General features: G+C 41.8%; 1 protein-coding gene across 14 annotated transcripts in view; it reads right to left on the reverse strand.

Annotated features, from left to right (window-relative positions):
• Window positions 1-1,963: 1,963 nt before the first annotated feature.
• The window catches only part of Sorbs2 (sorbin and SH3 domain containing 2), a 159,476-nt gene continuing 139,561 nt past the window's right edge, over window positions 1,964-21,878 (reverse strand). For 11 of the 14 annotated variants that reach the window (XM_042054838.1, XM_038325267.2, XM_038325264.2 and 8 more), the window contains 3 exons: window positions 11,644-11,693; window positions 6,231-6,337; window positions 1,964-4,161 (listed from right to left, as the gene is read on the reverse strand). In XM_042054838.1, coding sequence (XP_041910772.1) covers window positions 4,100-4,161; window positions 6,231-6,337; window positions 11,644-11,693 — 219 coding nt within the window. In that variant the 3' untranslated portion in view covers window positions 1,964-4,099. The other 3 variants (XM_038325265.2, XM_042054842.1, XM_042054841.1) reach the window with 2 other exon arrangements.

A 21,878-nucleotide genomic window follows, 5' to 3' on the forward strand; every position in this document is an offset into this window, starting at 1 on the left:
AGTTAGATGCCGTTAGGAGGAGCTTGCCAAGGCAACGAGTCTGTCAATGGGGAAAGAGGAAGAGTGGATGGATGGAGACAGTTAATTCTGACTTCGTCGTCTGATCAATGATGTCCTCTCACCAGGTCTGGGTGAGACAGAAGGCAGCATGCAGGTTTGGGGGAGAGCTCCATCAGGCCCTGATTCTAACTTCTACCACAGGCTACCCCACTGCACACACAACAAAGGAGCCTCTCAGCCTCTTGCAGCTCTCACTTCCTCATCTGTAGAGCGGGCTCAACAGAAACCTCATCCTAGTTTTACAGTCAGGACACAGATCACCGGTAAGAACGGCTTGGTGTGTAGCAGCCACTTAACTTTCCCTTCTCTCTGGTCACTCTCCAGGTCTGTGGCTGACAATGAGCACCCCTCACAAACTCTCACGAACTAATTTCTGAGAAGAGACAGAGAGGAAGCATTTCAGTAGTGGGAGACGAGGGAAGCTGAGGGTGCCACACACGCATTTACACACCAAGAGAAAACAAACACGTCTGCCAGTTTTCACTGACGAAAGTAAGAAAATGAACATAAAAATGACGTAGAGTTTTCTTCTAATACAAAATGGAAAAAGAATAGGAATTTGGGGGAGAATAACATTTCATTTAATTAAGGTTCAAAGTTAGAGATCCTGTTATCAAATTGATGGCCACTGTTCTCTGAACAAACCATTCGTAGCTGGTAAGCTAGCCAATATCAGAAAGCAGTCTGAATTTGTTCCATAAGCAGATAATGTATTTGTTCCATGAGCAAATCCCTACTGTGGGACATTTTACTTCTAAGGCCAATCTCCACTTGTGCTCTGACCCTCATTATCAGTGAGGAGTACATGATTTGAAAATGTAATTGATACCCAAACAATCCTTAAAGAGCTACCATCTGGAGAGGAGGCCGAAATAATTCTTTAAATAAATGGACTCTGAGATGCTGTCAGAGTACTTAGTCTTTTGTAACCAGATGATTCTCTTAATAATATCCTCCTTTGAAGCTGAAATCTGGAAAAGAGTGGGAAGAAATTATCAGGCCACATAAACTGACCACCTACAAAGAGAGATCAAGGAGTAAGCAGATATGGAAGCCGGCAGCCACATAAACAGATCCTCCCCAGCTTTTGATCAAGTAAGGAAAGGACCAGTCTGTTTACAGCGCTGAAACAGCTAACGCAGGGCCTAACATTTGGTGCCTAAACATCAGCATCCCTTCCCGCTAGCCTTCCCATGGCCTGGATGGACAGGTTCAGATGTACAGACGTAAGTGACTGACAGCACTCAGGTGGAAATGGGACTGCTAATTTCTGTGAGGTGTATTCTTCCCACAAGGGAGCGCATCTCAGTGGAGAGCTAGAGAGAGTTAGAAATTATCCAGTGGAATAGAGGAGACCTGAGTTGAAGCAATAAGACTCATTTATGAACTGAGGTCCGGGAGAAGACCATGTTTCTGACTATTGGACAGATACGAATATGGGTTGGAACATATGGATGAAGAAGGGACTGAGATGATATTAGAAAGAACCCAAGTCCCAGTGGTAACTCTTTGTTATTTGTGTGACAGAAAGGATGATCCCTCTGTAGCCGTTTTGAAATTCACTCAGAGATCAGTGATGGTAAATTCTTCAGGAGAAGCGTTTGAAAGTTCCAAGACAGGTGTTCATAACTTGCAATATTGTAACTAACTTCTTGGAAAATAGCCAGGTTTGAGGCAGGGATCTTTTGAGATATGTCACTTTGGCCGAGGAGCAGTATTTAAGTAAAGAGGGTTTAGCAAGGGGGCTTTGGAGGCTTATTTTTAAAATTCTCCTCTGAGTTGATACAAACATGTATTTCTCCATTCCTATGTCAAGGGACTACAAATGTTTCCAGTTATTTTTTTTAACTAATACCATGGAATAAGACACAGAGTTTACATAAATGCCAAAGAAAAGTAGAAGTACTTTCAAGCAAAATTTATTAGGTATCTACTCAAGAAAAACACAATGACCCTTGCTTTGTAAGAATTCAAAGTCAATGACCTGAAAGGCAGGTCTGAATATTTTTTCCCTTTTAAAATCAGATACAGAGAGTAGAAACAGCAAATTTTCTTAAATAGAACAGGCAGCAGAGTTGAATATTTGTTTTCATAAATGGTGTGAAAAAGTAGTCATTCATCAGCAAAGCTGCATGTGGCTGGCTGATTGCCAATCCCAAGTTTTCCTAATAGAAAGCTGGTCGTGAACTAGAGAGTAAAGTGAGCTTCTCAAAGGTGTTTTTGTCCCTACCCCCTTAGTGATGTTCCTCTACGTGCACTTCAGGTTGGATACAAAGATCTTTCCAATTCATAGAATTTTGTGGAGCTGTTATCTTCCAGATTCGTACTAGCCTGTGATCTGTGAAGACAACCTAAGGGGAGACCTGCCGGAAGAGTTTAAACTCAGTTTAAGTGCAGGATAAAGACCAAATCGGGAAATCCCCATTTTCTGAAGTAAATAGTCTGTACAAAAGAAGAGAACTAACATATATACAAAATGCTAGAGTCTACATGTGTGTGAGATCAAGCATTGCCCACGGAGGAAAGCCATAAAAAGTTTTGTCTATAAGGTGCTAAAGATTCAAAGACGAACAGGTCTTATGCAAAGTCATTCGAAATACAAAGCTAAGTCTCAGGGTATGTGGAACACAGGCACTGTGAATCCATTAAACCTTTCAGGTTTGGTATCATTTTGTAGAACTGTTTGGGGGCAGGAAATACAACCTGAATGATTTAACCATTATTTCTAAAATTGTCTCATTATTTCTAGGAAGTATTTTACACACACCAGAAAAATCAGGCTCAACATATATATTCCTGTCTGCCAATGGAGTCAGGATTCTGGGTTTCATAGAAGAAAAATAATTATTGTAGTAAAAATAATTGTATTAATCATAGTCCTTGCTAAAGCCAGCCTTAACATTCAGGATGCTCCTGTAGTACTCTATAAAATAACGAGGGATTCTTTTACATGTCCATAAAATGTACAACATAGCATATGATTTATATGTGTAAGTGTGTCCTTATGTGTAAGTGTACACGCAGTGAAGCCCACCTATGGGGGTTACTTTCATCTCTTTGCCTCTCTTACTAACACTGCTTTTTAAGTTTTGACAGATAAATAAAACACTAAGAGCTCATTGTTCATGATGCTGATGATTACATTTTAATATAAAACAGCAATGCAAATTTACAACACGATTTGTCCCGCAGTGTGGCTAAACCTACATGATAGTCATGGTAGTGACCAACGGCTTCTTAATCGCTCACTGTTTGCACTTTTAATAAGTACACACACAAAAAAATGTGCAGGATAAGACTCCTGGGTGAGAACTTGATGCCGTCAACAGAAACCACAGCCGTCCCCGTTAACCTTCCTACTCTCTCTAGATTTTATAAATCACTGTGCATAAAACAATATAGAATAAGTGCAGGCAAACAATAGCTGAAGTGTAGTTGTTATACAGTGTAAACCAGGGCACTAGGCAAACTCGTGAAAGGAAAACACACTGCCAAGCAGAGGATGAAAATGCAAACCACAGCATTTCAGAAAACAGTCTGGTTCCTGAGGACAGAACACCTTCTAGAGAGGGGGAAATACAGCCGTGATGAGACCAGCCAGCCTCCTAGAGAGTCTTTTTTTCTTTCTTCCTTTCTTCTTCCTTCCTTCCTTCTTTCTTTCTTTCTTTCTTTCTTTCTTTCTTTCTTTCTTTCTTTCTTTCTGTCTCTCTCTCTCCTCTTTTTTTCTGCCTTAACTCTTCCGCTCTTTTTAAGTATGATGACTTTCATTCTGATTCCATACACAGAGATTTTGAAAATTCAGGGCAGAAAGCAGGAAACCGCATTGATGCGGGTGTAAGTCTGCCACATTTCCCTATAAGCGCCCAGCCTCCCTAAGGCTCACAGCGGCAGTTGCTGCTGGTGATTTGGTGGCGGCAGGTGGAGACGGCAATGGCCTTGGGAAACCATAAGGCATGACAGCGGCAGGCCTGCTGGGATGTTCCAGGTGAGTTGTGCGGATGTGTGACTGAAATGTGGAGTAAATAAGGGAGAAGGTGATTCACAGCCTCTTGACATAGTTTCCGGGGAAAGTCCCAAAGAATTTGGTTCTTCTCGACGTTCCTGAAAACAGAAGCAACAAATGAAAAGGTGTGTAACAGCAATGGAATGCCGGGTACTAGGTCTGCTTGAGGAATTCCCTTCTCTAAGGGTTCACTGAGAGAACAAGCCCTAAATAGTTTGGGAAGAAGCATCGAGAACTCACTTGAGAACAGTAAAAAGAGAAAGCGGGCAGGTTAATGGTCTTGCCCGATGTCATCATTGTTACATTTGCATAAGGGATCAACTTCTATCACAGGGAGCTACATGAGGAAGCCCAGCCTCCCAGTCTAGAGAGAAGACAAAGGGGCAGGGAGCTGGGTGGCAGGACTCAGATTCCCCACAATGCCAGACAAGGACTAAGAGGTAACTGTGGGGCTTGGGGTAGATGAGATGGGAGTACTGGGTGCACACACAGGAGCACACACAAAGAACAGGAGGCTTCCTTTGCAGGTCCATACGGCCACTACACGGACCATACCATTGTCACAAGCGTTATAATCTCATGTTTAGTGCTACCTCACTCACAAAGAAAGCGCAGTTACATTTCTGAACAAAATATAGACTTCTGAGCAATTTAAAAATCACTACATATTTTTCAAAGTAGAAGATTGCTGCTCCTTGCGTGGGCATGTGGGCTGGGGTGCAGTCACTGAGAATGGTTTCTAACAAGGGCAGTTAAGTTGAGTGCACACGTGGCTAGTCTTATGGTCTCCTTTGTCTCAGATGCCACAGTTCCTCGGATAATTCCTATAAAGTCTATACAATACGTTCTTTTGTATTTTAGAATAGAAGGTTGGGTAGGGCCTCTAAAATTTCATTTCTCATTAACATTCTATAATTTACTGGCTTGTCTACAATCCCGGAAAATCATGCATTCTTTCCTTGTAGATGGAGATTAAGGGAAATAACAGAATCTAAGGCATGTGTCTGTCCACGTGACCTCAGTTCTTTCCTTACCTCGCCGCTGCTGGACAAGTCTAAAGAAAGATTCCACTTCTACATTTCTATTTTATGTGTATGGGGGTTTGCCTGTCTGTGCTTCACATGTGCACAGTGCTTAGAGAGGCCAGAACGGGTGTCAGATGCCCCGGAACTGGAGTCATGGACAGTTAATAGCCACCACAGGGGTGCTGAGTGGACCCAGGTCATCCTCACTCTCCGGTCTCTCCAGCCCCCCCCCCCCTTTCCTCGTCATCCCTTTCCTTTGAGTCTGGGTGGACACTTCTCTCTACCCGGATTTTCTTAGAAGACCTCATGTTGTCTCCTCCTCATCTCTTTGCTCTTCTGCTTGCTCCACCTCTCCTTCTGTTCTGGGCACCAGACAGTGGAGCAGTGGCAAATGTAAGAATGTAACCATGGCTGAGCTTCCAGTCTCTGAGATGGTAACCCTGGGTTTGCCTTTGGGGCAGTGACAAAGGTAGTTCTCGCATCTACTAAATGAAACTCAGGAGGACCCCTAGACTTTTAGGACTGGCTATATCAGTCCTAGCAAATGGGTCAGCTTCCTTTTCCTCTTGCTCCCCATCAAATAACATTTCCCCTATCGACAGCTAACATTTTCCATCGAACAGAGCAAAAATAGTTCCTACATGGGAACATTTGGTGTTTGTGCAATTATCAGTATCACATCACAGCCATTGCTAGTTGGTGCTATTTAAAGAACTTTTCCTAGTTGCGTTGAAAATTAAACTAGCAGAAAATCGCATATCCCCACAGCAGTAAATGCTACCCTTTATTAAAATGCAGTGACTTTGGGATGTATAGCACACCATGAATTCAAAGAGAGATTGACGTTCGCAGTGAACTACAAAAGTGAGCAAACTTAAACAAACAACGAAACAGTCAGATGTGTCTAGAGTGAATGACGGAACAGCCAGATGTGTCTAGAGTGAATGACGGAACAGCCAGATGTGTCTAGAGTGAATGACAGAACAGTCAGACGTGTCTAGAGTGCATGACGGGACAGTCAGACGTGTCTAGAGTGAATGACGGAACAGTCAGATGTGTCTAGAGTGCATGACGGGACAGTCAGACGTGTCTAGAGTGAATGACGGGACAGTCAGACGTGTCTAGAGTGAATGAGCACATACCCACGAACCATCCGTCATCACACTTCTCCATGACATCCACGACATCGCTCTCTCTGAGCTCCAGCTCGTCTTCATTCCTAGGAGTATAGTTATACAGAGCCTGAAACCTTAAACAGGACAGATGGGCGGGTTTAATTCATTTCATATTGTCATCAAGTTATAGAAGTTAGTGTAACAGTCATTTCAGCTCTAACATGTCTATTCCTACATTCTAATATGCTGTGTTAGGCATGTTCAGTCTCTGCTAAGCACGTAAAGCCAACAGAGACGTGAAGAGTCTCATGGGAATCGGGCCACTTTAGCCACACTTCGAAACTTACCATGCAAAATATTCAGAAAAGATTATAATATTCACAAGTCGGGCAAAAGCATTTTGATATTTCTAGGCCAGACCTGCATTTCAATTGTCTAGACATAAAATGTTTGTCATTCAGGTGCTACATAGCAATATAGAATAATATTGGTATAAATGGTATTTGTATTGTACAGCCCATTAAGAGGGGTCACAGAGTTAGCTAGCCATAACCAGAAATAAAAAAGGAAGGCTCAGAAAAAGAATTCTCAAGCGGTTCTAAATTGAGTTGTGAAAAATGTTTCCGACACACATTTTGTTTAATTTTTTAAAAAAATTTTAATTTTATTTATTTTGTTTGTATTTTGAGACAGGGTTTTCTATGTAGCTTTGGAGCCTGTCTTGGAACTCACTCTGTAGATCACGCTGGCCTCGAACTCCCAGAGATCTGTCTGTCTCTGCCTCCCAAGAGCTAGGATTAAAGGCATGCACCACCATTTTGTAAATGATGTGGGAATTATTATAAATGGAAGACTATATGCTTACCACAGGAAATCCTTTAAAGAAGATTAGTTTTATAGTCTGAATCAGGATGTGAAATATGAAGACTTCGTGCAATTTGCTTATGACTTTGAATCATTGGTGAGGCTGTATGTGCAGTCATCCCTGACTTGGCTCAACTCTTTAAATAATGTGCCTGGGAAAAACTGTGGTTGAGCTATAGTGTTTCCTTTCAAATAGCCACAGGAGAGAAAGAATTACGAACAGAATTCCACCATTTTGTTTTCCTTGTCTGAACTCTGATAGAGAGATGGTGACATTGATCTGTAATGTGTTTGAATACTAAATCCATTTGACATTGACTTTTGTGACTACTCAATTTTGTGACTATTAGAATCGACCAGCACTTGGGAAAGTAAAAGATTGACGTTTTACAGGCTAAGAAGGCTGGGTAGAATTTGGTATCAGTGAGTGGGAAGTTTTCATGATATCACTCATTCGTCACTGGTATAATCATAGGATTAAGAGGACTGGTAAATTTGTTTTCATTGCTTTTTATAACATAATTGTGCAAATGTAAGAAAACAATAACAACATTCGGAGGCACTTTGGATTTATGTTGGGCCACCATTAAAAAGTAGGTGATACTGAATTCTACTTTGGAACAAGAATGCTTTATTTCTAATTACTTTATCAAGTCAGAAACATCATATTTTGGCTTGAATCCAAACATTGTGCTATAATTGTGCACCAACTTCACTGGCTCCCTCTCTGTTCCTGATCGTCTTCTGATCATGGGATACTGATAAAGTTGGCTGCTGCAGGGAGTTGTAGGAAAGAGCTTTGCCTTTCTGTAAAAACCATTACCTTCTCTAGCCTAGTACCCAACCCTGAAATCCTCACGTTAGAGATTTCTTCCCTAGTTAATAATGCCTGCTCATAGGCAATTTTAGCCATTTTTATTCTTTGCGCCCTTTGCAGTTCTCTGAGGTCTGTTGTTGGGAAAAGCTTCAGCTTCTGGTCACAGAGAGAAACTGAGGCAGACCCTAGATGTGGCAAGAAAGCCTGGCAGGGGCCACCTCCCTAGGATATTTGCCTGGGGCCAGCCTTAGGAGAAGAGAAAAACCATTTTGTCGTTCATGTGTTGTTTAGCGTCTGAGGTGGCTGGGAAGAGAATGATGGAATTTCGGATGTTCAGAAGGAAGGGGATTTCAGCAAGGCCCCTTGTCCATTCTTGAGCTTGAGGGACATGGTTATCCCTGGTTGCTATGATGATGGATGTAGTCTACGCAGGCCCTTTGGGAAAGTGGGTTCTCTCGGAGCTTCTCAGCCTCTAGCTTTACTGAGGCCTATCTCCAACCACTGACAGGCCTACTTAAGGCCACAAGCTCCAGCCGCTTGAAGACTCTGAGGGTCCCCAGAGCTAACAAACTAGAATTGGCATGGACTCCCAGCTCATTTTCATATAATGCAAGCCAAGTATGCTTGTCAGAATTTATTTACCATAGCGCTTTAATTAGATCACACTCAAAAAAAATGTTTTTATGGAAATAAAAAACAAACCTTCCTGGAAATCCTTCTACACCTCTGCTGGTTTTCAAAATCGGTGTTGCATGACAGGAAATGCAGCCCAATTAGAATTGTTTTCCAAATGCTGCTCTGAAATATGTTGGTAATATGGTGATGGTGGTGGGGTCAGGATTGCCTCAAAAATAAATTTTTCACTTAAAAGTGCCAAGCTAAACTCCAAACTGTAGCCTGCACCTTCTATTGTCCCTAAACTGAGCTGTAGCAATGTGGTGTAGGTTTCTACTTTTGCTTCCCAAAGTAGTTTTCTAAATATATGCGATCAGCTAATTTTCCATAAGCCCTCCAATCAAGGCAGCAATGAAGCATAAACCTGATAAAGAATGACATTGAAAGCAAGGCTTGAAAGTGTATTATTCTTCCTGCTTGTGGGCTCTGTGATATTAGAGTAGCCCAATGTCCCCAGATGCATGTGACACAACAAAGGAAAAGAACGCAACTTGTCCCCAGGCCTCAAACGCTGTTCAACAGAACACACCAGCAATGTCATCGCCCTAGGCAGCTCTGGAGAGTATTTTTTTGGTGATGTGATCACCGTTTGCACATGTAAAAGTGCAACAGAGACATCGTTACAAGTCACTCTTAAAGTTTTCCAATTAGGTGAGGTGTCTCAGTGATTGTTACTTCTAACCTTGTCTGTTTGGGATAAAGATGTCTTCAGAGGTACACCTTCCTGGCCACACTCTGAGAGGAACTTTCAGAGAGTGATGTGTTTTGAAGAGCCTGTTTCGAACCATGAAGAATAAGGAGGGACTCTTGGCGCAGAAAACACCAGCTCCACACCAGGGCCTGCTCACAAAGAGCCTTTGGTCAGCATGTCTCTCACCAAGTGAGCAGAGCTCGGGCAGAAGGCTTAGGTGCACAAGGAGAGGCTAAGGCAGGAGCCAATAGGGAGTGGATATCCTCAGAGTAACCATTGTAAACTGGGCCAGAGAAAGACAAATGGGGCTCTTAAAGGCAATGTGTGACTCTTGCAGGTTGATTTCACATATGTGCCAGGAAGGAACCTTTGAAAGGGCACGGTCTTGGTGTGGTGGAAATGACATCATGTGTCTGAACAGCATCAAGTGCTTTAATACTGCTATTTTCAAAAGACATTCTGAAGCGTGGGTTATAATTTTGGAATTATACTGATATAGATATGAAGAATTTGCATTGGTATGGATCTTGGTCTATTGATACAAATTTTAAGTCAATCTTATTATATGTATATTTCTGTTCTTGATTAAGGTATTGCAATTGTGCAGTTCATTTAAAAATGTATAATTGGGAAATACAGGTTAATAGTCATCTATAATAGTCAAGCTTGTAGTCATGTTAGTTAGGTTTTCTAGATGTATAGAGATGTATTTCAGATGAACAGATATTCAAATCTTTCAAAGACTACAGAATATGGCATTTAAAATGTTTTAATAATGTAGGAATTTTCATAACAATGAGACACATCTGTTCCTGGCAGCACCAATCTACTTCAAGAGGAAGATGGGCATCAAAGAGGCCTCATGGAGTTTGTTAGCCATTTGGGCAAGAAACTGCTCTTGCCTGGACTGTTTGATGTTATACTGTACAAACGGGACACACAGGACCCACAGAAAAATGACTGCTGAATCTGCCTAAAGAAGGTGAAATGCTCCTTCAGGGCTCCTGCTTCATGAAAGAGTCTTCCAGACATTCTGCAGGACACAGGAGAAAGTGACTGACAAACTGCCAACATAGGCATAACTGTCTTTAAAATTTCCTGCTTCATGGAAAAATATGCTGGATACTTTGGGCCAGTAGGCTGAAGATGGGTGCCCGCAACATTACAGAAGAACTTTGGATGACTGTCTAGGCAGCAAGATGTCTCTGTCAATTCTACAGTTTTGGAAGTTGCTTCCAATGCACTTCCTGTTTACTTAGGTAGTGTTATATCCTTCTGAAGTCTTTGATGGAGGTGAAGAACAGATAGTTCTAGTTTAGTGTATTTATGATAAAAGATAAAGCAGATATAAATATTGTAACTGTAATTCCTGCTTGATACCTGTTTTATTGTATGCAGTCTTGCTATGTTAAAGTTAAAACCTTCCTTTTTATTTAGACAGAAAAAGGGAGGCGATGTAGGAGTCCCCTCTGTATGCTGTGAATACCATTGGTTAATAAAGAAGCTGCTTTGGCCCTATAGACAGGGCAGAATAGAGCTAGGTGGGAAAACTAAGCTGAATGCTGGGAGAAAGATGGTAGAGTTAGGGAGAAGCCATGTAGCCGTCACTGGGGACAGACGCCTCCACTGGAGCCTGGTAAAACTTTGCCAATAGGCCATGACCTAGTGGTGATGCACAGATTAATGGAGATGGGTTAGTTTAGGATATAAGAGTTAGACAGAAATATGCTTAAGCTATTGGTGAAACAGTATTGCAAATAATATAGTTTCCAAGTGTTTATTACGAAACTGAGCAGGACAGAAACCTCCACCAACACTATACTACTAAGGCGGAGCGTAGGTATACTTTTGAAGTATTCAAATAGGTGGAAAAAACAATGTTAGGGCATGGTTTGTCTGTCTTTAAAGTTGTGGTTACCAGTTATACAGCAAGTAAGGAAGAGATGGATTTATACATTGTAGGAGTCATCACAACACTGGAAGATTTCTCTGTTATTTATTAATTTTATGTGTATTAGTGCTTTGCTTGCATGTATAAGCTGCACCCTGTGAGTGCCTGGTACTCATGGAGGCTAAGAGAAGCTGTTGAATCCCCTGGAACTCGAGTTACAGGCGTTTGTGGGCCCCCATGTGGTTGTCAAGAATTGAACCTATGTCCCCTGGAAGAGCAGCCAGTGCTCTTAACAGCTGAGCCATCTCTCCAGTCCTCCTGCTTTCATTTAAGCATTAGCACGATCTCATTGATAAAGCAGAATGATGTCGCTTGTTCTGGACATCTCATGGTCACTGTTTGACCCCTTTCACCTACAAAGTCTATACTCTGTCTGTACGCCTGTCATCCATCTCGTGGGCCAGGGTTAGTCTTTGATTTAGAAGATAGGAAGAATACTTACGGTTCCCCCTGACCTTGAATGTTGTCATGAGTGAACCCAGAACGATGTGGCTGAAAGGAAACAATTTTCAATGTCATCAGGGTTTGAACAGGTATCACTAACAGGTAATTTGGGTAATAGCATGGTAACTGTCTTGACATTTAATATTTCCTGTTGTAAAAAACCAAGAGGAAGGAAAAACAATCCACCAAATTAAGGATTTCGATGTGCTTAATAATTAAGGTATTTTGAAGGGTGCTTTCAATTAGAATACTCAAGGTCCAAACTTTGGAACACATCCACAATCTGGTCTCTCCAAGCATTAAGGGAAAGTTGAGTCCCATTGATTTTTCCAAGGTCAGGAATATGGCAAGAACAAAGACATCAAATCACAGGAGCAAGGAGGCTGGACCCCTTCACTCAACCTCACTCTCTAGCGCTCTCTCAGACAAGCAGAAGGAAGACACAACTAGCAAAACCCACATTCGCTCCGAGCTTTTTCTTCGCAGACAACATTGTCACGTAGGTACAGATGGAAGAAAGTCAACAGCCAGACATCCCATGCTGCATTTGAGGTTCAATTCTCTGCTCTCAGCGGGGTCAGGGTCGGGGGAGGGAAGCACATGCAGTTTGTCAAAAGGGAAGACAGAGAACTTTAAGGAAAATGCAACGAACAATATCCAGGTAACATATAATGCTTTACCTTAGAAGAGAAATATTGGTAGAAATCCCCAGTGCACTGAACTCTCAAAAGAGTTTCCTTTCTTTTTAAACTAAGCATCAAGACCAGTATCTGTAATAGATACTTATAATATTGGAAATGACAAGCCTCAGCATCCTGTAGCCACACAAACACTTCAGAGAATGAAACTTAGCACATTGTTGGGTATGGAAACTTAGTGCGATTTACATCGATTGTCTGCAGGTTATGTTTTCAGGAAATAGATGCATTGGACCCACTACATTTCAAACATTTTCTGCTAAATGATAGCTACCTGCTGAGATAACAAGTCTGATAATAACAGAATTTAGTTGTTATTATAGCTGTGTCTTCAGACATCAGGACCGGAGCTTGGATACACATAGTTATTACTGATTATCATAACCTAGAAAGATTTCCCCTGAAATTGTCCATAGAAACTTCTGATCCAAGGAGGGGTAGGGAGCCCTGGAGATCCCTTCAGTATGAATCTGTTGATCAGGTCCCTTCCTATATTTAATCTCCCATATTCCAATCAATGTTGTCTGTTTCGTGCAGATTAAGTATTTTCACTACGAAAACTTGAAGCTTTAAGTCTATTAATTGTTAGCATTTATTAATAGCATAGAATACATAAATCTAAACCTAAAGCGTGGATGAGAATTACTGGCTGCATGAATGATTTACTCATCTAAATTGGTATAAAATTCCTAACAGTGTTTTAAAATTGTAAAGTGGTATTATTAAATATAAAATATTAAAAGTATAAGTTATATTATTTTTAGGGATAATGAAGACTACGCTGGGTACTTTGCCACGCTTTTAATCTCAGTACTCTGGAGACCGAGGCAGGCAGATCTTTGTGAGTTCAAGGCCAACCTGTCTAGAATAATAATAATCAAGACCAAACTGTCCTTTAAACATTTTTTCAGATTTTTAATTAAAGAAATCATTAATCAATTTAAATATATGAAGAATCAAGTGTAAGTCATATGTATGTGTTACATTTCCAGCTCCATTCTAAGCGGTTAAGTTAAAAATTGAATACCAGTTTCAACCAACCTGTTAGTGAACTGAAAGTAATCTACATGTGAAGGTTATCGTCCATTATTCAACATTATCATTGGAACCGTACTTGCTCAGTACCTTTGAGTCTCCAGCCTCCAAAATTATTTAAATGAATTGTTTCTTTGGCAGTTAGGAAAGCTGGGTGTAGCTCCAAGTGTGGGCAGGGGTCACTTAATTCCTAGGGGTGTGAGCCAGCAAATTCCTAGCTCTTAATCATCTTTCAGAACGTGCCTTTCCCCTCACTTCAAATCCTTCCAGTCTTGCCCCCCCCCCTCGCCCCGAATCATCAGTTTCCCTGTAGTATCCGGTTTCTCAGGCTAGAATATAATCCTTGATTTTATCACAGAGACGCTGTATGTCTCATAAAATCATGACTTTTGAAAACATTTAAAAGCCCTTCTTTAATAGAAACCAGCCCTGGATGAGCTGATAACTAGAGGCCTGCTTCTTAGGGGAGTTGTGTAATTCCAGTATTGAGTTCATGTCTTTTACGAGGTCTCGGCCGCTAGAGGAATAGCGTGTTAATGATCATTCATGAATGTGTACTCGCTGTTGTTTGGGGCACTGTCTGCTATCGACCTAGGACTTTCAGCTCAGATTCCTCATCCTCCAATCGGTGAGACGTGAAGATGAATCCTGCCCCTTCACGGAGCCCAGAAAGCAATAGATCTCTCACCTGATAGCTTTCCTTTGCCATGTAAAGACTCCTCTCTTCAAACTTACGCACCAAGTAGTCATACATGAGCTAAATATTATGTATCTTAGTCATGTGAGAACCCACAGTGGTGACAACTCAACCTCACAGTGTGCATTGGTTAAACCCTCACCCAAAAGACAGTGGATGGTTTGCTATGGCAAATTCATGACAAAAAAGGATGGAAGGATAATATTAATTAGCCCTGCGTTGAATGAGGTATTATGACAGACTAGATAGACTAACGTAGTTAAAGCCAGCATCTGTATTTTGTCTTTAGTACAGAGGTTTGTGTTTCCTGTGGGTATTCAAGCAAAGTGCTTCCCAATGCTATCTTTGCTACCGAGGCTGCACTCTATTGCCACCTAATGGTAAGCAGTGGTAGTGACACGTTAAAAGCTGTTTTTGACTTTGGCTGTGCTGATTAACTGTGAAAAGATTTTCGGAAGCCCACGGGGTAATTCGAAGTAGATAATGATCTGTTTTTCCTACCATGCTGTTCCCTTTCCCACATTCTCAGTTCTCTAGAAGAAATGACTTGCTAGCCGCCAATGTTTTAGGCTAGTATCCATTTCTATTTTAACGGCTCAGGTGTTTCTGTAACTTCAGGCACTTCTGAGGTAAATATAGAACGATATACACTTACAGAGTTTGGAGAGGCTTACCCAAACTGTGGGTTTAAGAAGGCAGCTTCCAAGTTAACAGTCACCATTACCATACAGGACATTTTTGAGCAAGAATATACTATGATTATCTTTCCTCGGTCTACAAGAGCTAGTTCCAGGACAGGCTCCAAAGCTACGGAGAAACCCTGTCTTGAAAAAACAAACAACCCCCCTACCCCCACTTCCACAAATTTATCCGATGGGAATATGTTAAAAAAAAAAAAAAAACCTCAGGGTGACGCAAAGCATGTCAACTTATGCATGGGAACTTATGGATAAAATCCATCAAGTTTTGTAAAACAAACTTACTCTTTATCTGCCCCAGTCTTTTCTCTCTCTCCCCCCATCCCTAAGTTTATGTGTTAGTTCTGGAAGGCTGTTCAGAGGAGACTTAATGTTCTCCACAACAAATTGGCATTTCCTTCTCCCTATAGCAACACAAGTCCCCTCCCACAATATGCAAAGCAACAAGCACGGAATGCCTTACATATATAAAACACTATGTGCATTTATGTAACGGATGAAGGAACACTAAAAATTCAGCCCAGAGAACTTGAAGTGCAGAGCAGGGGTGTGTGGCAGGCCAGCCAAAGCTAAATCAGGGTCTGTTAACTTAGGCTTGGCGAAAGGAACCCTGAGGTATGCATATGTGGAAATCCCCAAATTCCTTGGCTGCCTTCCCCAGAACTCGGGGTGCCATTTAGAATCTATTTGTTCTCAAGTTCTGCAGATATCACAGAACTGAATAGTTAAACGGGAGGCAACTGACCTCAAAGTTCAAAGTTGTGAGGGGAATTTGGAGCAGGCAGGCTCTAGAGAACAGCATTACAGGGAGCGGCGTGGCCAGAATGTGACCTGCATCTCCCGAGCAACAGAATATTTGAAAATGGCTGACAGTTTAAAAGAAATTCATAGCAACTGAGAGACACTCGCGCTAACATGGCCGGGAGCAGGTGAGCTCAGTGGACAACAGGCAATGCTTTAGTTCTCCACACTAAAAGCAAGGACTGGCAGAGAGCAACTGAGTACGGAAAGGAGACAGATGTAGAAAACAACACACGCTGTGCCCTTGTTTGTGTGGTGAAGCATTTGAGAGTGCCATTTTGGATTTGAGAAACTTGACACATACCACAGGGGAGCATACAACCCACAGCTCCTCAGCTGCTTGTCATGACGTTGTGACATCTCCCGGGACACCTCCCCAGCCTCTCTTTACTGCCCAATCACAGCAAAGTCACCTAAGGAAGGGCCCGGGCGGCCAGGATGGCTGCCGCAGGTAGGGGTGTCCGACCCTACCCTGTGGGAGCTGCTGACGGGTGAACTGCAGGACCTCTTAGACATCACTGGGCTACGAGGCGGCTTACCCAGGACAAATGGCTTGGTTTTTAAATCAGCCTAGAAAAGCCATAAGAAGTGGGTTAGTTCTCATCGTCAGGATGTGGCCTGCGGGAGGAACCTTCTTGGTGGGCTGTTTTCCATGCACACACAGCATGCCAAGCTCAGGAATACTAGCCGAGCAGGAAGGGTGAACAGTCAGCATAACGGTTCCATAAAGCTTCCGTCCCCAGGGCTCAGCCGCTACGCTGCTAGGAGACTCCCGGTGAAGAAAAGATGTGGAGGGGGAAGCTGATAGGAGAACGTGTTTGAATGGAATGTAGGTGGCTCAGAACACACATTGGAAATATTACCTCCTTATTAAGAGAATACTTAATAACTGCATCTAAACCACTCTTCAGCCCGTCTGTTTTCTTTGCATTTACCAAGTGGCAAGCAGTAACAAACAAGGCGAGAAGAGAGAAAATTTAACCTAATGCCTATCAAGTTTTATGGAAATCATTAGGCTTTTAAGAGGCAAAAAATGTTCTATCAAAGTTCCTATGAAGAAAGTGATATTTGGGAGGAGTAGGGGTGGGAGATGGGAGGTAGTGAAATATAGTCAAATACTGCGTATTGCTTGACTCCAGCTTCTTTTTGGTGTTCTCTCAAAGCAAGACCTTCACTATGACAGTGAACAGGCAAATCTTTACATGAGTTAGCTTAATTTTTCTTTCCCAGGGCAGTCCTAGCAATGGAGGGTTTAGATTTTTGACTAGACTTAAGAGAACGTTAGTAAGACTAAGAATCCTTTCGAGTAAAAGATTGGGCTCTTGCTTAGACTAAATTTCATGGTTCTTAGTGGGCACACTCTGCAGTCTCTTGGGACTGCGTATGGCTGTCATGTTCGTCTAAGGTTGTGGAAGAAGGTATTTGCTACTCCCCACTATCCATTTCTGTTTATGTCTTCACTTGTGCACATGGTCGTTGAGAGCAGACCACTGTTCCCCACCTTCCTTTTACCTAGCTGTGCTCAGGTGACATTTCTGAAAGAGGAAACAGCAGATTTTTGAAACTGTCCTGGTTTCTAATACCTGTGGAATCACCATGTTAGCATAGGATGTGCTCTCTCTCTCGCTCTCTCTCTCTCTCTCTCTCTCTCTCTCTCTCTCTCTCTCTCTCTCTCTCTCTGTGTGTGTGTGTGTGTGTGTGTGTGTGTGTGTCTTTCTCTCATTCATGTGAGAATAGTTGATATGGGTTAATAAAGATGTTACTGTAATGATTTTAGGTATACTGGTCTATGCCTATTAAAATATTATTTTTCTTTTGTGTCAATGCTTTCCTTCCTTGTGATGAATATGAGATCTGAGACTAAATCAGTTTGTTTTCATATTTACAGCTGCAGATGTGTTCAGTCAGCTTATATTCTTCTTATGAGTATGAGATAGAGTCACAAGGTTTAGAAAACTCAATGAGGGATTAATGTTCAACATTTGTTCTTAAATATGAGATTAATACAAGACTAACAAAAGTTAGTTTTCCTGGAATTAGTAATTTAATGTAGATATTAAAATATTCTTTTAAAATGTTATTGTGAATACTTCTAGTCTCCCATATTATTCTAGACACATTAATCCCAAAACACTATATGAAATGATCTCATCTCTTATAATAGAGAAAAAACCCTTTATATTTTAGTTTTTCCCTTGTTCCTATAATGATGAGTTCAACATCTCTCTAAGTTGCAGAGGTGAGATTCTAGGGCAGGGTTCTAAACCTGTGGGTCATGACCCCTTTGGGAGTTGCCTATCAGATGTCCTAAATATTGAATATTTACAGTATGATTCATAACAGCAGCAAAATTACAGTTATTAAATAGCAACAAAAATAATGTTATGGTTGGGGATCACTACAACATGAGGAACTGTGTTAAAGGGCTGCAACATTAGGAAGGTTGAGAACTGCTGCTCTAGAAGTCCTTTCTCGTGGGCTGATTAAGCTTTACATTGGCTTTAAAAATAGAGCCACAGAGAGAGAGGGGCAAAAGGCACTTCTTACCTTAGACATGATCTAAAGCAGCATTATAGTTCTTAAAAGGATTTAATTATGCTTCCCTTGCTAAGATGAAAACTCAGCGTGGAGAGAATCGATCCTTAAGGTACATCATTCTTTTCTCCTCAGATCTCTTTTCACACCTAGGGTGGCATCACATAGATGGGCTGTGTCGTTGGATGGTGATGGGGATTCTGAAGACTAATGAGGACGATGGAGATCGGACTGGTGCTCACTGCTACTGAAATGTGGCTGCATCCGGGATTTAACCCCTTTCTTATCTACAGAGGCCCTTGTGTCCCTTTCAAAGGATGAAGTCTGAGGAAGAGCTGTTGTTTGAAGTCAAACAGGAAAGATTTTGGCTTCCCTCCTACTCTAGAATCAAAACTTTTCTGTGCTAGATTGATTTCATCTTGGCTTGTTAGGATCCCTTTCTAAGACCAATCGCTCATTTCAAAGTGGTACCCTAGGGAAAGTTAAGTACTAGCTGGCCTGTTGGACTGTGCTGTATTAGAAACAGATGCTTCGTGGTCCACACCAAAGAATCATCCTTGGTGTCTCCTGTGGAAGAGCGGGGGATCCAGACAAGTAATGTCGAGGATCACCCTGTTCTTGGACTCTCTGAACATGCTGATGGGTGAAATGATGGGAAGTTGTCCTGTCTACTGAGAAGTGACCAGAGTTGATAAGCACTGAGCCTATGCCTCTGACCGGGATGACCCCCGAGCTGACTCGAAGCTGGACACAGAATCTAAGAAGTAAGTTTTAGGGTTTCCTTCTCAGTATGGATGTAGTTGGTCTGCGGATTTGTCTCTCAAATTATGGGATGGAGGCCATGCTGCTGATGTTAAAAGTTAGCAGTCACAATTTGCATAACTTTTTAGACCTTGTAAGACGCCATGAGTCTAAAGGCAGACACCTACTGAACATCGTGGAAAGGCATGCAATAAATTGAGCCACACTCAAGATGCAGTTACCTTTGGTTCTGGTGAACTTATCTCCTGTTGATGAGGGTATTTGGGAAGGAGAGGAGGTGAGGCGGCCTGGGTGGGCTGAAAGCACTCACAGGCCAGCTCAGGGACAGAGGCCAGAGAAGAATGACACGGAGGGGAGGGAGACAGACAGCTGGGGAAAGGCGTGGCAGTTCCATCTCCCGAAGCAAATGAAGGTGGCTTAAATGTTGAGGAAAGACAAGATGTGATTATGACCATGCTCAGATGAAGGGGCCTGGCTGGTCCTCAGAGAGTACCTTTCAAGTCTAATAGCTGGAAAGGTCGTAAAACATCTCGGGGAGGGGAGTGGTGGTATTAATGTATTCTTGCTTTGAGAGCACTGACTTAGCCTGTGGAATTTTAATTTCAGAATCTCAGTGGGTATGCTCTGGGGATTGTGGGTGGTTGGAGATAACAGCGTTCTATTAGTCTTGTCTGCGAGGCCTTTCTTCCCCCCTTCAACACCACAGCAGTGAAGCCCCTAAGACTCTGCAATGACACTTACCTTGCCCTGGTTAAAGTAAGGTAAACAGTCACACAGCTAGGGAGTCGGAACCTCTTTGAGCATAGGGCGAGCTGTTTGCTGAGCTCACTTCAGTAGGATGAACGCCATGCCTAGGATACTATCTGAAATAGGCAGGCAGATCACTAGACAAACCTGTCTATCCGTTAGCTGTCTCATCTCTAAGGTGGGGACAGCCATGTTTCCTAGCTCTCGGAGTTTTGGAAACTAAAGATGTTGGGTTCTGAGACTAGTACCTGACACTAAAAGTTAATGGTTAGCTATCATTATTCATATTAGAATATTAGAAAGACGATAAGCTTCAGTATATAAGAGTTAAATTTATAGTGACAAAGGAATAACGGGACAGTGGAATTGTACCACACAAATCCCCACCATTCTAATAAACTATGTCGTGTTTGCAGATTCCTTCCACCCTAGAGTTTCCAATGCTTCTATTCCTCATAAGGAAGCCTGCTAAGGCAGTGTAAGAAATAAATGTTTAGTAATGTCATTAACTCTTCTGGCTTATTGTAAAACTGGTTAGTCCCAGTTATTAGGCCAAATTAAATACCTCACTACTGGTTTTTGCTGCCTTGAAGTCTTCTTTGGGGGTTCTAGGGTGTGTGTGAATGCCAAATTTTAAACAGTCAGGATCCTCCTCTTCTTCTTCCTCCTTGATGTGCAGTTGCAGTGTCTCCTCTGCATTGTTGTGGTCATACCACGTGATAGCTTGCTCTTGAGCTCCCAGCAGCCCTCTTTGGTATGCGAGCCCCTCCCAGATGTCCTCATCTTCCTCTCCAATGACAGGAAGAGTTATAGCCAAGACACCCACATTGGTGTAAGCAGAGGCCACAAATTTATCACCTAGGACTTCAAGAATTTTGGTAGGGTCTGAAATGCTCCTTTTCTTTTTATTCAAATCTATGAATTTGCTTTGCATGTCCCTCGTGGGATCCTGAAGAGACACTGTATCATCAGGCTGGGCCCCAGCTGAGGTGGTGCTCGAGCGAGGAGAAGGTGAGAGATAGTCAGGTGATTTGACTGGTAGAGATGCTGGAGGTAGTAAGAGGGGGAGGTGAGAGGGCTCCTCCTTAATTTCAAGGATGACCTGGTCTGGGATGTTCGGTTTGGCCTGGTCAGATGGTAAGGTTAAAGCGCTAAACTTCTCTAATTCAACCAAGAAGTTGTCGAGGACAGAGGATGGTGTTGGAGCCAATGGGTTTGCTGGCGGACACCAGTCTGTCAGGGATAGCCACTCTTGGGCAGTTCCCTGTAGGTCTCCTTTCTCTGTGCTGGGCAGAGCATTGAATACAGGAAGACAGGTCGGTTCACTGGAAGCCAACTTATAAATGAGGAGGAATTAAGATGTAAAACAAAGAAAGCAAAAACACATGAAAATACAACAACAGAGAAATACAGGGAAGGTGTGGTGATAATATAATTCAGGCTGTAGCACAGACATAGGTGGAAGATGCTTAGAGAATATCTAGATTGGGAAAAGTTATCTGAAATTTAACTGTATAAAATCATTTAGACTAATTGTAAACCTTACTTGAGCAATCAGACTCTATTCATTTTAGAAAATATTCTATAAGCATCAAAAGAGGAGATAGAGCTTCTCAAAGATCAAGAGGGCAGACAATGAAACCCCAAGAGGCTTTATATTAATCTACCTCTCTGTTATCTATATTTTAGATGTATCTGGGGATTATTACACAGAATAATATCAAACTTTGTTTTAATCCCTATATTTATTTACTATTCTCTCCCCCTGCAGAGGTGCCCACTCCTTTGAGTTTTTACAATTGCCACATCTCCATGGCATAAAATATTTTAGATTAGTATACATGAACACATGTTTAAGGGAATAAGTGTTAAAAACATATTTCCTAATCAAAGAGTCCTGTGATCAGAATGAAACCAATCTTGCAAAACCCCTGCTTCAAAGTTTAGAAATAAAAACAACTCCAAAGTAAATGTTTACACAGAAGGGGACATGAGAGGATGATGCAAAGCCATATTCTAAGCTTGATATTTTATGTAAGCCCAAAGAGTGTAATTTATAGATTGTCTGAAGCCAAAATGTCAAATATCAAATTTCATTTGATAGTTCATGGAAGTTTTCATATTGGTTAGAGTTCTATTTTACACTTCTTGTTACAAACACAAAAGTGGAAGATTTAATCTTAGTATTTAGATTTTGGAAATGAATGAAACTGATAGTAACTCAAGGTGGATATCTTCATTTTTTTTTCTCATGTGGACA

Source organism: Arvicola amphibius, chromosome 4 (genome assembly GCF_903992535.2).
Source record: "Arvicola amphibius chromosome 4, mArvAmp1.2, whole genome shotgun sequence".
Taxonomy (NCBI): domain Eukaryota; kingdom Metazoa; phylum Chordata; class Mammalia; order Rodentia; family Cricetidae; genus Arvicola; species Arvicola amphibius.